Source organism: Patagioenas fasciata, chromosome 7 (assembly GCF_037038585.1).
Source record: "Patagioenas fasciata isolate bPatFas1 chromosome 7, bPatFas1.hap1, whole genome shotgun sequence".
Classification (NCBI taxonomy): domain Eukaryota; kingdom Metazoa; phylum Chordata; class Aves; order Columbiformes; family Columbidae; genus Patagioenas; species Patagioenas fasciata.
Window position 1 is genome coordinate 10,529,491 of NC_092526.1, and position 14,201 is coordinate 10,543,691.

The 14,201-nt window shown below is 40.4% G+C and overlaps 1 protein-coding gene across 2 annotated transcripts in view; it reads left to right on the forward strand.

Annotated features, from left to right (window-relative positions):
• PARP14 (poly(ADP-ribose) polymerase family member 14) overlaps positions 1 to 14,201 on the forward strand; it is a 42,355-nt gene that overhangs the window by 25,712 nt on the left and 2,442 nt on the right. For both annotated transcript variants that reach the window (XM_071810800.1, XM_065841394.2), the window contains exons 6-16: positions 249 to 2,530; positions 4,070 to 4,306; positions 4,548 to 4,769; positions 5,211 to 5,274; positions 6,311 to 6,460; positions 7,167 to 7,229; positions 8,580 to 8,747; positions 10,003 to 10,209; positions 10,294 to 10,902; positions 11,393 to 11,526; positions 13,680 to 13,854. In XM_071810800.1, the coding sequence (XP_071666901.1) occupies positions 249 to 2,530; positions 4,070 to 4,306; positions 4,548 to 4,769; positions 5,211 to 5,274; positions 6,311 to 6,460; positions 7,167 to 7,229; positions 8,580 to 8,747; positions 10,003 to 10,209; positions 10,294 to 10,902; positions 11,393 to 11,526; positions 13,680 to 13,854 (4,311 nt within the window). The remainder of the gene's footprint in view (positions 1 to 248; positions 2,531 to 4,069; positions 4,307 to 4,547; positions 4,770 to 5,210; positions 5,275 to 6,310; positions 6,461 to 7,166; positions 7,230 to 8,579; positions 8,748 to 10,002; positions 10,210 to 10,293; positions 10,903 to 11,392; positions 11,527 to 13,679; positions 13,855 to 14,201) is intronic.

Here is a 14,201-nt window from a genome sequence, read left to right on the forward strand (position 1 = left end):
GAAATGAGAGCAAGGTGTAGCTGTACAGGTAAATACAGGCACAAGCGTATTTACCAAGTAGTTGGAGCTAAGCCTCTTACCTTGCCCCTTATGGAGTGGTTTGGAAATCAGAAAGACATAAAAATAGCTCTTTCAAATTAAAAAAGAAAAAAAAAAGAGTTATTCAATGTAATAGTTCTAAGAACAGAGTCATTTTCTTGATTTGAAGTTAATGACATGTATTTGTATGTATATGCGCTAACTTCTAGATGTAAACACTGTCTTGGAAAAGCAGCATTTTCTGGAGCAAACACCAATTTCTGTGCATCCATATTACCACTCCCTGGGAACAGCTCTCTATGGAGACAGACCAGCTATCAAGATGCCAGACCCCATTGGGGTGCCACTAGATCCGTACGTCTGGCAGTTCTTGCAGAAGCACCCTGAACTGATCCAAGAGATCAGCCAGGAAATGGCAGTTTGCCATTGTGAGCTGAAATGGCCACAGACAGGCTGCGCACACCCAGAAATTACGTTGTGCCCATCGTCATCTCTCACCGAGCAGAAAAAGGCAATGATTAAGTTGATCAAGACATGGAAGCAATATGCTTCTACTGAGTTCTCATGCATCATGTCACGTTACATAGCTATAAAGTGTCAAGTGAATTCAGAGGATTGGGGAGATGTGAAAAACAGATTGGTGAAAGATGTTGCTTTGATCATAACTGATATTTCTGAGGAGATGGTGGTGATTGCAGGCAAGAGAGCAGCAGTGGACAGTGCAGAGAAAGAAGTGAGGGAATGCATGGAAAAAGCCATGAAGGAAAGTAAAAGGGAGAAACAAAGCATAGAAATTTCTGTGGAAGTGATCCCAAGCAAGTATGCCATTCTGCGCAATGCTGGGCTGGAAGAGAATATTCACAAAGAATATCCGTGCTTAAAGGTCTTTTACAATGACACAAAAAAAACTGTTCAGTTGCGTGGATTACCTGTAGAAGTATATAAAATCAAAGCTGACTTACTGGAAAAGATATTGAACATGCCACATACATCGGTTGCCATTGATCCCCATGTTTTCTGCTATCTACAGTGGGTAGATAATAAAACAATCTCAGAGACTTTATTCAGCAGGGAAAAAATCAATGCTTTTTATGAGCTTGAGGGTGATACTGTGTTGCTATTTGGACATGCTCCAAAAGACATTTTAGAAGCAGAAAAGCAAATAAAGGCAAGTTTAGAATACAGGTGCATTAATGTAGAGGATGGTGAGGTCACTAAAAAGGAGCAGTGGAGGAGTCTTCTTGCCTCCTTGCATAAGAAGTACAATTCTTCTCGGGAAACTCTAGTTATTAATGAGCCGGTTGGAAAGGAAAATAAAGTGATTATTGCTGGGTTTTCTAAGGCTGTGACAGAAGTTTATCAGAAACTTAATGATTTTATCGAAAGAAATACACATGTGGAAAAAGTAATCCTGGCTAAGTCAGCAGTGGTAGTGCAGTTTGTAGAGGAGGAAAAATCCAATGTTTATTGTGAACTGAGGAAGAAAGACGTGACAGTATGTTTTGACACCAAGAGACCTTGTATTGCCCTGAGCGGACCAAGAGCAGAAATGGCAAAAGCAGTCACCACATTTGAAAAAATTCTCTCATCCCTTTACTCGAAAGACGTGCCAATTGATAAACCTGGAGCCAAAGCATTCTTCACTGACAGGAAAGATTCATATGTTCTAGAGGCAAAGCAGAAATTTAGCTGTTTGATTAGGCTGGAAGAAGAAAAACAACAACAGAAGGGTGAAAAAGTTGGTGATACAGAGAAAAGAAAGCTCTACTACAAGACAGTGCTGCCACATGGAGCTGTAGTAGCAGTATATAAAGGTGACTTATGTAATTACCCAGTTGATGTTGTGGTGAACGCATGTAATGAAGACCTCAAGCACATCAGTGGCCTTGCTGAGTCCCTGCTGCAAGCGGCTGGCCCGGAGCTGCAGCAGGAGTGTGACGAGCTGGTGAGGAGGAACGGGAGTTTGCAGCCCGGGTGTGCTGTGATCACGGGCGCTGGGAAGCTGCCCTGCAAGAACGTCATTCACGCTGTTGAGCCCAGGTGGAGGAAGGAGGAAGCAGAAAAGTGCATGTTCGTGTTAAGAAAGACAGTGAAGAAGAGTCTACAGCTAGCCGAAACATACAATCATCGTTCCATAGCTCTGCCTGCTATAAGTGGAGGGATTTTTGGCTTCCCACTGCAAACATGTGCAAATTCAATTGTATCCACCATCAAGGAGACCCTGGAAGAATCCATGGGGGATTATGGCTTGAAGGAGATTCATCTTGTGGATGATGTGGAAGAAACAGTTCAGGTTCTGAGTGAGACGGTAAAAAAAGTCTTTACAGCTAAATCCTCCTCCTTGGTGAGGAGCTTGGGGAACCATAAACCGAGGGAAAGCCAGGAGAAGAGAAAAGAGGATCTGCAGATAGCCAGAGATGATCTGAAGATGATTACAACAAATGAAGGACTGCGCATCCGAGTAGAAGAGAAAAACATTCAGGAGGCCACGGTAGGTCTTTAATTTTCCGGTTCCTTTCTAGCTCGATATAAAGATCTTCTTTAAATGTAAATAGAAAAGGAATGTTGGTAAATTAAATTGTTTTACAAGGCAATTGCTACATAAAGAAACAACAACTGCATGCTACCTACACAAGGATGCAAGCTTGCAAAACTGATGGATTTCAGGTTGGGATCTGTCACTCTGCAGCTGTTTCTTGTGGGCAGCTTTGAATTTCAGGATGTTTTGTTCCCAGCTAGGTTTTGTTTGTTCTTCAGATCTGAGGGTAGCATGTTAAACATTCTGCTTTTTTTTTTCTGAAAGTATTTATATGATCTGTAGCTACCCAGGTTGGATATTACGGGAAATCAGCAACTTTCTGGGCTGCTGCTGCAAGTCAGGAAGGACGTAGCTTATTGGTTTTAGTTCCTTTCTCTTTGGGTGGGTTAAAGACGCAGAAAAGCAACCTCATAGAAGAGTGCATGCTTAGATTGTTTTGACAAAGTCTAGACCTCATTCTACTTATTTTTGCTTATTTTTTCCTTTTTTTTCTTTTGCTATCAAAGAGTTGAATTACTACTCTAGACCATCAAGACAAAATTTACACTTCTGATATAGCTTCTTTCCTTTATGTTTTTTCCTTCAGTGATCAAAAGTGTATCTTAATAAATTTCTCTCTCTACTGCCCCTGATTTCTCTGCTTTGAGAGTTTAAAATCTCCCTAAATCATTATAATTATCATCCTGTTCTTTCAGTATTAATTAGTTCTGTTGTCATTTTGTTGCCTGTAAAAACCTATTCCAATAAAAGAGCAATAGAAGATGTAAAAAAATCTCAATATGACACGTATTTAAAACACTTCATAATTAAAAGACCTCCAGTGGAGCTGCAAAGCAAACACCAGGCTTTGGGGTTTTGCCTGTGTTACTTCATGGAAGTACAACCATCTCACTTCACGTCGTTTTGGTGCATGAGGTGCTACTTTTCTGATAAAGTGTAGACAATCGCACTTTAGTGAAAGGAAGGTTAAACTTTCTACATTATGTATTCCTTATATGAAACATATATTTTGCATCCTGCAACGATACTAGAGAAGAAGGAACAACATTGCAGCACTTCTTTACAAGGAAATGTAGGAAAAGCTGGGTCTGAGGAGAGGGGATGAGGCAGACTCCAGAGGGTGGGTTTATTTCACCTGCCCAGATGTTGGCAGCTGCATGGGACAAGGTGAGTCACAGCTTTACCTCCACTGAGGGTGTGACAGTGATGGATGGATGGATGGATGGATGGATGGATGGATGGATGGATGACCTCCTCACGTGTAGGGTACCTGTGGTGCTGGTGCTCACAGTTGGATCAGATGCTACCTATCATAGGTTTCCTACAAGTCCAGGAATACTCAGGATGCAGAAGCTGCACTGAAAATATGTTTTTTTCTCCATTGGCATCTTGATTTTCATGCTATACATTGCTTCGGTAGTGTGGTTAGTCTCGATGCATATTTTTACTTGAAGTGTGACTACAGATATTTTCATTGGAATTTTGTTGCAGACAGACGTTATTGTCAACAGCGTTGGCACAGACCTGAAGTTCGGCGTGGGGGCTCTTTGCAAAGCCTTGCTGGAAAAGGCTGGACCAGCGCTCCAAGTAGAGTTTGACGAAGAAAAACAAAGACAGGCTGCTGGTCAGGGGCACGTGCTCTGCACCAGTGGTTGTGCTCTGGCCTGCCAGTCCGTGCTTCATGCCATACTTCCCATGTGGGATGGAGGAAAAGGACAGGCCCTGAAGGTACCTTTTGATTATCTTTTTTTAAAAGTTTATTTTGAAAAACATGGCATGCTATCCTGAAGTTTCAGGATTTAGAGTAGCTAGTTTAGATGACTCAACTCCATTTATTTCTACTGGAGTGACTTTGAAGATGTCTTGATGCACTGAGAGCTTTTTCTCATACCAGCATAGTCTCTATGGAACTAAAATAAATGATGCCTTTTTTAAAAAAAAAGAAATGGATCTTTGCTGTGTTTTACAGACCCTAGAAGATATAATCAATTCCTGTTTGAAGAAAACTGAAGAACTTGGACTGAAATCGATTGCTTTCCCAGCTATTGGAACTGGAGGATTTAAATTTCCTAATCTCCTTGTTTCTAAGTTAATGTTTGACGTGGTATTCAAGTTCAGTAGTAGTCACACTCACAAGACTCTTCAGGAGGTTCATTTTTTCTTGAATCCATCAGATGCGGATAACATTCAGGTAGATCTTCTTGGGACAAAGCTGCTTATGTCTTATGCTGTTCTAGTTATGGCTTAACAATACATTTTAGTTATACTGCTTTCTTAAGGGAATAATTTAGCATTTTCTTACTGCTGTGGGCTGGTGACAGTGTTATATCTCTCCAGTGGCTTATGCAGTGTCTCTGATATACAAACTCTCAGCAAGCACAAGCTGCAGACAAAGTTTGCGTCACTGCTGGCACTGTGGACACCTGTAGGTGCTCACCCATCTTCTGACAGAGGAGTTCTGGCACCGCAAAGACAGGATCTGTTGTCACACTGTCCACACTGAGGCTTCCACGGCTATTAATGATGCCTAAACACAACTGTAAAATGCTTCAGCAGCAAGAGTTACATGACTGTTAATGTTCATTAGAGAAATATTCAGTAGATGAACTTGGTACCTTTTTCCTCTTCTTAGGCTTTTACCACTGAACTGGAACGTAGGGTAGCTGAAAGTCACAATGCTGCAGCGCCGCAGTCCGGTAAGTTGTGCAGAGGCAGGGGTTGGGATGGAAGGGAGAATGTAACTGCTGTAAAGTGGGTTTATATTTATCAGGAAACAGATGAAATGCCATCAAGAGACAGAGCATTTTTCTTTCCTCCTAATGGACTGGTATTCTTAAACTCCATTTATAAAAATCTTTAAGAGGAATTTCTTTTGTTGAGGGCATGCTCATCTCTTAGTGAAGCCAGTCTTATCACCTTCTCAAAGGGTACAAGAACTTGGTATCACTTTGCCCAACAAGCCATAAGTAACATGTATTTCTGTACCTCTAATCTTCTATATAGAGATATACAGAAAGGATAATTTCCTTGCCAATTATTAACTGATGGTAATGTGACATAGTAGCAAAAACCTATGAGTGAACAGCGTCAACAGCAGAGGCTTATTCATAGGAATATATAGCACTTTCTTCTCTGTTGCTGTATCAGTGAAGTGAAGAGTGCACAGATAAAATATGGATTGGATAAGTTTACAGTAGAAGTAAGGAACAGTTTTATATCTGTGAGAGTAACAATGAAATAACTTACAAGAGTAGTTTGCTGGGATTGCCAACACTGGCAATGCTTAAGCTGGATACTCCGTTTCTTGTAAAAGTTAATTCCGGGAACTCTGTTACAGAGCTGGTCAGATGAGATAACCCCAAGAGTCCTTTCTGAATTAATTTAGTGTGCATTTACAGGAATAGAAATTGTTTCACTTTCACAGTATTTGAACAGGAAGAAAACTGCATTTCCTTGCTTTTGGAAATGGAGTCAAGAGAAAGGCAGAGACTCTACGTCCGTCACACTGATCTAAAGTACATTGCTTAAAAGGATAAGTTGAAGTTTCCAATAGTAGAAGAGAACAATACCCCAAACTAGAGAAGTGTTTTAAGGTTTTGGGTTGGTTTGTTTCTTTTGTGTGGTTGGGGTTTTTTATTTGTTTGTTTTGGGGGTTTTATTTGTTTGTTTGTGTTTGTTTTGGTTGGTTGGTTTTTGTTTGTTTGTTTGTTTATATTTTTGTTTCCTTTGCAGGTTTCATTAAGCCTGTTTCAACTGAAGGATTGGGAGTTCATGAAATGCAGATTGGTTCCATTACAGTCCAAGTAATTACTGGAGATATTACCAAGGAAGATACAGAGGTTATTGTAAACATATCAAATCCAACATTTGATGCCCAAGGAGGTATTGTATTGAATATGTAGTTCTTTAGTGATAAATTTGGGCTGGTTTTTAGAAGAGGGTAGGGGAAAAAATTGTCCTTTTGTGAAACTTCTGTGAAGGATTTTTCAGATGAGAGAGTTGTGATTAGTCTGGAAACAGGTCTTAAACAGGTTTTTTAATGTGTCCTGAATATTCCATGTCCTTTCCAAACTACTCAAACAGAAGGCATCAGACCAGATTTTTCTTGTTTAAAATAAAAAAAATGGTTAAATAGAAGGGAATTTTTGGATCAAATATAATTTGGCAAGACTGCTCTGGTTCTGGTATGTTTCACTGTAAACCAAAGCCCTGGTTAAGTAATGGGAACTGTAAGAAGCAGAAGATTCTTCAGTGACATTGTGAATTGCAACCATGAAAGACATCAAATGATGTAATTCAAAGCAATTGGAGTGCTTGCTGAGGGCTATACCACTGGCTGGTGAAATGATGACATGGGAATTATCCTTAATGATTTCTAATCACTAATGAAGTCAGTGTTCTCTTTGCAGCCAGTGCAAAGAGAGGATGCATGGAAGGTACTCGGGGGAACTGGCAAGGCTCTGCACTTCGTGTGGTCCGCCCATACCAGAATTGTGGTATTTGTAGAGCACAGAAGTTGGGCAGAGTTTTGGCTAGAAATAGCTAATTTGACTTAATGAATGCGTATGGTTTTTTGGTATGATTTAAGGGGTCTTCAAAGCAATTATGGATGCTGCTGGTTCCCAGGTAGAAGAGGAATGTCGTCAATATGGTATGTTAAGGCATACTATTTTGGGTTTTGTGTGTGTGTGTGGTTGTGGTTTCTTTGTTTGTTTTTTGTTTTTGTTTTGTGTGTGTAGGTTTTTTTGGTTTTGTTATGTTTTGGTTGGGTGGTTTTATTCTCTCTGAAAACTCGAATTTGTTCTATAATCCTCTACTCTGGTGTAATTATTTTATCTGAAAAAATAGCTTTCACTTTTAGGAATTTTGAAAAGTCATGTTGTTGTTTTCACACCTACTTTGACAATTTTTCTTTTCACGACTAAACAGAAGATAGATACAGTTTTCTGATGCTAATAAGCGTTGGGAAATTAATGTCATTTAAGATTTTACCCCTGAAACTACTCAAGTGTGTTCCTGACTTAAAAACCAGAAACAGTCGCATTGAGCATAACTTTTAAGCTCGTCTGCTGTCAGCTACAGGAGAGCTGAAGTTTTGAAACTTATCAAAGTGATGAAAGACTGCCTTTTTGGTGTAAGCACATGCAGGACTGGCTTTTAAAAGCTATCAGCAAATCTGGGCTTATATTCACAAATACAGAATTATTTTTTATTGCGATAATGTAACTCTGCTTATTGCCCTGATCACGAGTTCTTCTGTAGTCTGCATTCTGTTCCTGCTCTGAGTCCAGCACATAACTTTTAAGATGGAGTTTCCTGGATATTTTTCCCAGCCTTTGGCTCTGCAGGCTCTCCCTGTTTATCAGCCAAATCTCAGTGTATAGAGAGCACCCTACAATCGGTCGTTACCTTTGTGACCAGTGAAGTGCTGTGTAACTGTGTCCATCAGTCCATTCATCCTCACAATATCATTCAATTTTGAGGTGTTTGTATTCGAACATGAGGGCTCTGGAACAACAGGAATGTTGTTTTAAGGATTCCGTACCACAGTTAGATCAGTTGATCGTTATCTTGATATTATTTTACATATTCAGCTCTTCCGCAGAATAAGACTTTGAGCTTTCAAGGAATAAGTGGAATAAGAAAGGATTTGTCATATAAATTAATTGTGCACGTTCTACTTGCATGCTTTTAAATGAAAGTGAGCTATATTTGAATTCAACATAGATTTTAAATTGTACTTAATAAGAAACTACTTTGTCACAGAGATGTCAGGAAATTGGAGAACACACGATTGCTTGAATTGCTTTCTCAAAGAAATTCTGCAATCAGAATATTTACAGAGAAAACTGGAATCAACTAAAACCAGGATAATACAGCTCGCAGTGGATTTCTTTCCACTTTTTCCACTTCTCTTCTAGCATGAATATAACCATCTGTCTTATCAGAAGAGATAGCCACTTTGAAAATGTTGTCTCCTCCTTTATCTTCTGTCTTCCAGCTGGGCAATTGCGAAGCGGCTTTATTACTACACAAGGTGGAAACCTGTTGTGCAGTAAAATCATCCACTTGATTCACAACAACAACGTGAAGAGTCAGGTCACCAAAGTGCTTAATGAGTGTCAGCTAAGGATGTACAAATCTGTCGCCTTCCCAGCAATTGGAACAGGTTTGCATTTTCTTGGGAGAGCGATGAGGGCTGTGGTGGGGGTAGTTCAGAAACTGGGACAAAGTTATTGTGATACCTCTGATATGGATAAGAGTAGACTTGTACAAGAAACTCCATAAACTGTGAGTTCTTAAAGTTCATTGTAGTCAGTTCAAATACCACCTGCACACTTCAAAAATGCTGGGGTTTTTTAAGTCTAAATGTTGCAGTCAATATCGACTGAGCAAGAACACCTAAAGAAAAGGTATTGCTCCATAAAAGATATTCTGCCTGTGAACAGATAGTTTATCTCAGCTGGCCACTCAGCAATCCCATAGACCTTGCTTTGGGATTTCAGCCACATGGGAGGGCTGGAGCTGGGCTTTGTAGGTGGAGAAAGCTGGAGTTGTCCTGAAACCCTGACCTTACCTGCCTGACTACATAAATTGTGGGCTGGGCACAGAATACTTGCAGTTTACACCTTTATTCAGCCTGCCCGCTCCAGGGGAAGGCTGGAGGGACTCAACCAAAAGCTTAAGCTAAATAAGCTTATCTTGGAGAGCACAACTTGAAGAAAGCAGGGTGTCCTTCTCACACCAAGGCTCCCCTTGACCAGAAAAAGAAATGACGAGCTGGTCCCTGCTCAGCGTGCCAGGGTGGGGTGCGAGCTGGTGTGTGGGTCAGTGTTTGGACTCCACAGCAATAGTTAGGGCAGGTTTCCGGGATGGCCATTGTCATCTGCATGCTGGTGTCATGACGGCTGCCCAAGGGATGCCATGGCTGAAACGGGCGGGGGTCCCACCAACATTTCAGATTAAGCTTTAGGTTGCGCTTCAGGTTTGTTGTAGGGGAATGAAGCAGTTGTTTTGACTTTGATGTTCCTGTTTGTGTGCTGAAATGCAAACAGGCTTGTGCCAAAATCCTCCACTGATTTTTATTTGGTTTGACTTTGGTACCCATTTTAAAGATGGGGATAGTGTTAGGGATGTGTGGGTTTAAAAATACCGGGGGGATGCTGAGGCTGAAGTGCTTGTTGGAACATCGAAGTAAACAGGGGGAGAATCTCCAGAGGACTTCCCAGGTCTGTGTAGGGTGTCAACTTCTTAGTCACAGGCTTAGGTGTAAAGCTGAGGTTAAACCTGGGGCTTTGGCCAGAAAGCATAATGGGGGGAGGAGAGAGGGACACCAGTCTGTATGAGCTGGGGACATGGTCTCTGTTTTCTGGATGCTGCCTTCAAGTACTGTTCACTGATAAGTACTTCTTATTTTTGTTTAGGTCGGGCAGGACAGAAGCCAGCAAAGGTCGCTGATGACATGTTGGATGCTATAGTGGAATTTGCAAGCAAAAGATCAGTGCAGCATTTGCAAAAAATCAAAATTGTCATCTTCCAGACAAATATGCTCAGTGACTTTTATGAAAGCATGAAGGCAAGAGAAGATTCAGAGTCACCCACAACAGATTCATGGATGTCTCTGTTGAAATGTAAGTGTGTTTTCCGTGTGCATGGACACATGAAAGTAAAGATCTTTTATTTAAAACTAATAATTGCCATCTGTTTCTTCACAGCAATTTTTTGGCCGCCCAAAAAATCCACTGAGAAGAAAAAGCCTGTGGTTTTGGAGAAGAAAGTTGATTTAGCCACATTTCAAATTTGTGGAGAAAGCCAGAAAAATGTGGATGCAACTGAGACATGGATAAAGGATTTAATTTTAAAGGAACAGTTTGAAAATGTTATCTCAGATGAGCTAATTGGAAATTTTGATGAGAGGCAAATTGCTGCTTTGGCAGAGATCCAGAGAAGAAATCATGTTACCATTCACCTTGAAAGTGAACTTTCTCCCCCTTGCATTCAAATTTCTGGTATTAGCAGGGATGTTGGTTTTGTTTCTGTGGAAGTTCAAAAAATGATCCAAGAAATGAAGGATACTGAAGAAGAACGATCCAGGGCAGAACTTGTTTATAACCTGGTAGAATGGAGGTATCCAGGAAGCAATGACGACTTTGTCACTTTTGATAAACTGACAAATATGCAGCTGGAGGATGCCAAAATGTCTAACAAAACACATCTGACTGTCAAAATTAAAAAGAAGAACTACAGGGTGGATCTGAATACTCTACAGGCTAATGATGGCCAAGGAGAAACTATAAGCATTCAACGTGTATCAAAGAATGAAGGTAAATTACAGCTTAATAAAACCCCCCTCTAACAGAGATTATTGAATCCTCCCTTTCCCCTTGCCCTCCCCCCTTTTGTTTGTTTTTGGTTTTTTTCAGTTTTTTTCCCCTGGCCATGGCATAGCCAGCGGGTTTAGTTTCATAATCAGTGTCAGGGATGACTGAAATCAGAACATCTATTTTAAATACAAATATTATCCATACATATGTGACTATGCTCAAGTCTGACAAAGTAGCCTATGAAGAATGTGTAAAATTGTGTGGTTTTCAAACTTATTTTAGTTAGATATTGGTATGGGGAAAATTAGACTAGAGAAAATATAAGGTCTTAATGGTGCATTACAGAGCCAGTGATTGAAGAGAATGTTTTTGGAATAAATTATTGCATAAGGTACTGTCCTCTCAGCCCTCTATATGCAGTCAGTGTATAGAATGTGCCTGCAAAGCTGAGCTAGGAATCCATGCTAATAATGCAGTCTCTGTTTTGCAGATAAACTGCCTGTGCAGTGGGAAGACATGCAAGCACAACAGGTCAAACTGGTGGATCTCAAGCCGTCATGTCAGGAATACCTGAATGTTCAGGACAAATTCAAGAAAACTTGTCCCAACTATGTCATAGAGAAGGTGAAATCCTATTGGGGGGGGAGGGGGAGTGAATTGTTGGGCCGAAAACATTAATATACTTTCTACATATTTGTCTGGAAGGTGTCTGCACCCTAATACACCTTTGGTGTGTCAGTGCTGTGTAGGGTGGATATGAATCAAATCACATTTCCTAAGAGTTGCCCTGCCATTTCTGCCTTCTGATAATGCAAAACCAGCGACCGTCAGGCTTCAGGCTGACTCTGTGTTCAGCTGATGTGGCACTCATTAGTTAACGTGGTATTTCCAATTAGGAAATTCTATATTGAAAACGGGAGCATGAGGAAACCCATTCAGAATACAGAGGAAAACACAAAGTCCTTGCAGACTGGCCATAAAGCTTTTTACTGTTTTACCACTTCTTCCTGGTCAGTCCCAGAGCCTTCCACGCTAGATTGTTGGCTTTAACCAAAGCATCAAGGTCTGATCTCGCATATTGAAAAGGCTGCAACACAGGGCACAGAGATTTAATTGCCAGGGAGAAGATGGAATTATTCAGCGTCAGGAAGAGTGAGAAATAGCAGAAAATATTATGAGATTAAGAGTGAAAATATATATTTGAAAAATGTTCTTACATCATGAGATTCCATGAGCATGGTCACTAAGACACAAATAGAGCAAAATATTTGTGTACAATAGAAAAAAAATCAGGTAATGACAAGAAGTCTTTTTCCATTGAAAATGGAAACCTATTACATTGATGCCTTTAAGATTATACTTTGCAGATACACTGTTTCCCATTGTTGCAAATGTTTTTTTTTTTACATGGCTTTGATTTAGCAGCAATTTAGGATTTATTAATACTTTGTGGTATATTACAAGGTTAGGTTTTATAATTACTAATAGCACTTAATCATCAGCCAATTTAACAGAGTGATTCAATAACATTTGTTATAATCAATCAAAATAGTGACTTAATTAAAGATTCATAAATGGCAAGGTTCATGCTAAACTTACAGCAGGGTTTTCCTGGCTAAAAAACACAAACACACACACCTGACAGTAAATTAAAACACACACAGACAGACAAACAAACAGACAAAGCAGTTCTAAAATTAAATCACACACAAAAAGATGAGCCCCTGATTAAAATTTCCCTTTCATGAGTTTTTATAAATTACTCACCTTTATGTCATGACATTCATCAGCAGACCATGCAGAATTAGGCCTTTGGAACCTTGCAAAATCATCAGTAGACATTTCTGAATCTTCAAAATCCACCCTGGAGGTGTCCTGGTCAGGAGGAGACATTGGGTCACAGCCTGATGCCATCCAGAAGAGCTCAAAGGGTCTGGCTTTAGGATCGCTATTTATTGGGTCGCAAAGTGTTTGACTTTGGTCAGTATTTTTCCACTTTGGCCACAACTCAGGCTCACCTGGTACTTCCCAAGTTGGGTAATGTTTCACTAGCAGGAGTTTCAGGTGCAATCACGGGGCACCTGGTTGTCCCATCTCACTCTCAAGAGCCATGTTGACCTGTCTTGGGATCACCAAGCAAGGAGTCCCAGTTCATTTCTACTCACTCCACTGGTGATCAAAGCAGGAACGCTTGTAACCAAGGTGAGAACACGATGTTGGATTGTCTTGAGATTGCCAGGTGGCCCTGGGGGAGTCTGTACCACCACAGCCCCTCAGCTCTGTTCAGGTTGTTGGCAGAGGGAGCCAGCAACATCTATCCTCCCTCCAATTCATTTTTATACAGGAGGAAGTAATTTTGACTTCCAAGCTGATATCTGGAAGAGAAACTTAAATTCAATGTAATGCTATTGCTACAGTCTGTCCTTTAGTGAGAAAATCATCAGTAAAGATGCTTAGGATGCACAGAAGACATCTCACACCATTGCCTATAGCAGTGCTACAACATGTTTCTAAAACTGACAGTGCACAGCTACTGTGATTCCTCTGTACCTGGTATATGAGACAAGACAAAAGTATACTGAAAATTACCAAGCTTGACAACTGCTTTTAAGCTACTTTAGTTTCTGATTTTTCAGGAGGCTCATGTGTTCAGTTCCCCCAGGGCACAGTGAAAATTATGGTCATTCTTTCAGTTTGGATTGGTTTTAATGTATTTCTGCCATGATAAATATTGGTCCCTACCAGTATAAATATGGTTCTATTTTGTAACTTTGCAGATTGAAAGAATACAAAATCCCATCCTCTGGCAGACATACCAAACAAAGAAAATAGCTGTCTGTGCTAAGAACAAATACAAAGTTAATGAGAGGCTGCTATTTCATGGGACAGCTGCATCCTCACTGAGGACGATCAACTACTCCGGATTTAATCGTGGGTTTGCTGGAAAGAATGGTGAGTCATTATCCAAAGCAGTTAGTTTCCTAGATGTATATGAGGTCCTAGGGAATGTCGATACTGTCAGCACAACATGAAGACTGAATCAAGTTGGAGAACAAAATAATAAACGAGTCCAGAGCATAATGTATATGGTCAGAGGAATTAACCTGTTAAGTTAATCTCTTGTTGATGAATTCCACCATCTAGAAGCAGCTCACCTACTCTGAAAACAAGCCTGGGCAGCTTCTGAGTAATGTTTTGTATCATCTATCTGCCTACAGAAGGCAACAAGGACTGCTGTTGAACATCCTCAACTGAGATACCAATGGCTAGCTGCTGGTATCTCCTCTCTTCTTAGACAA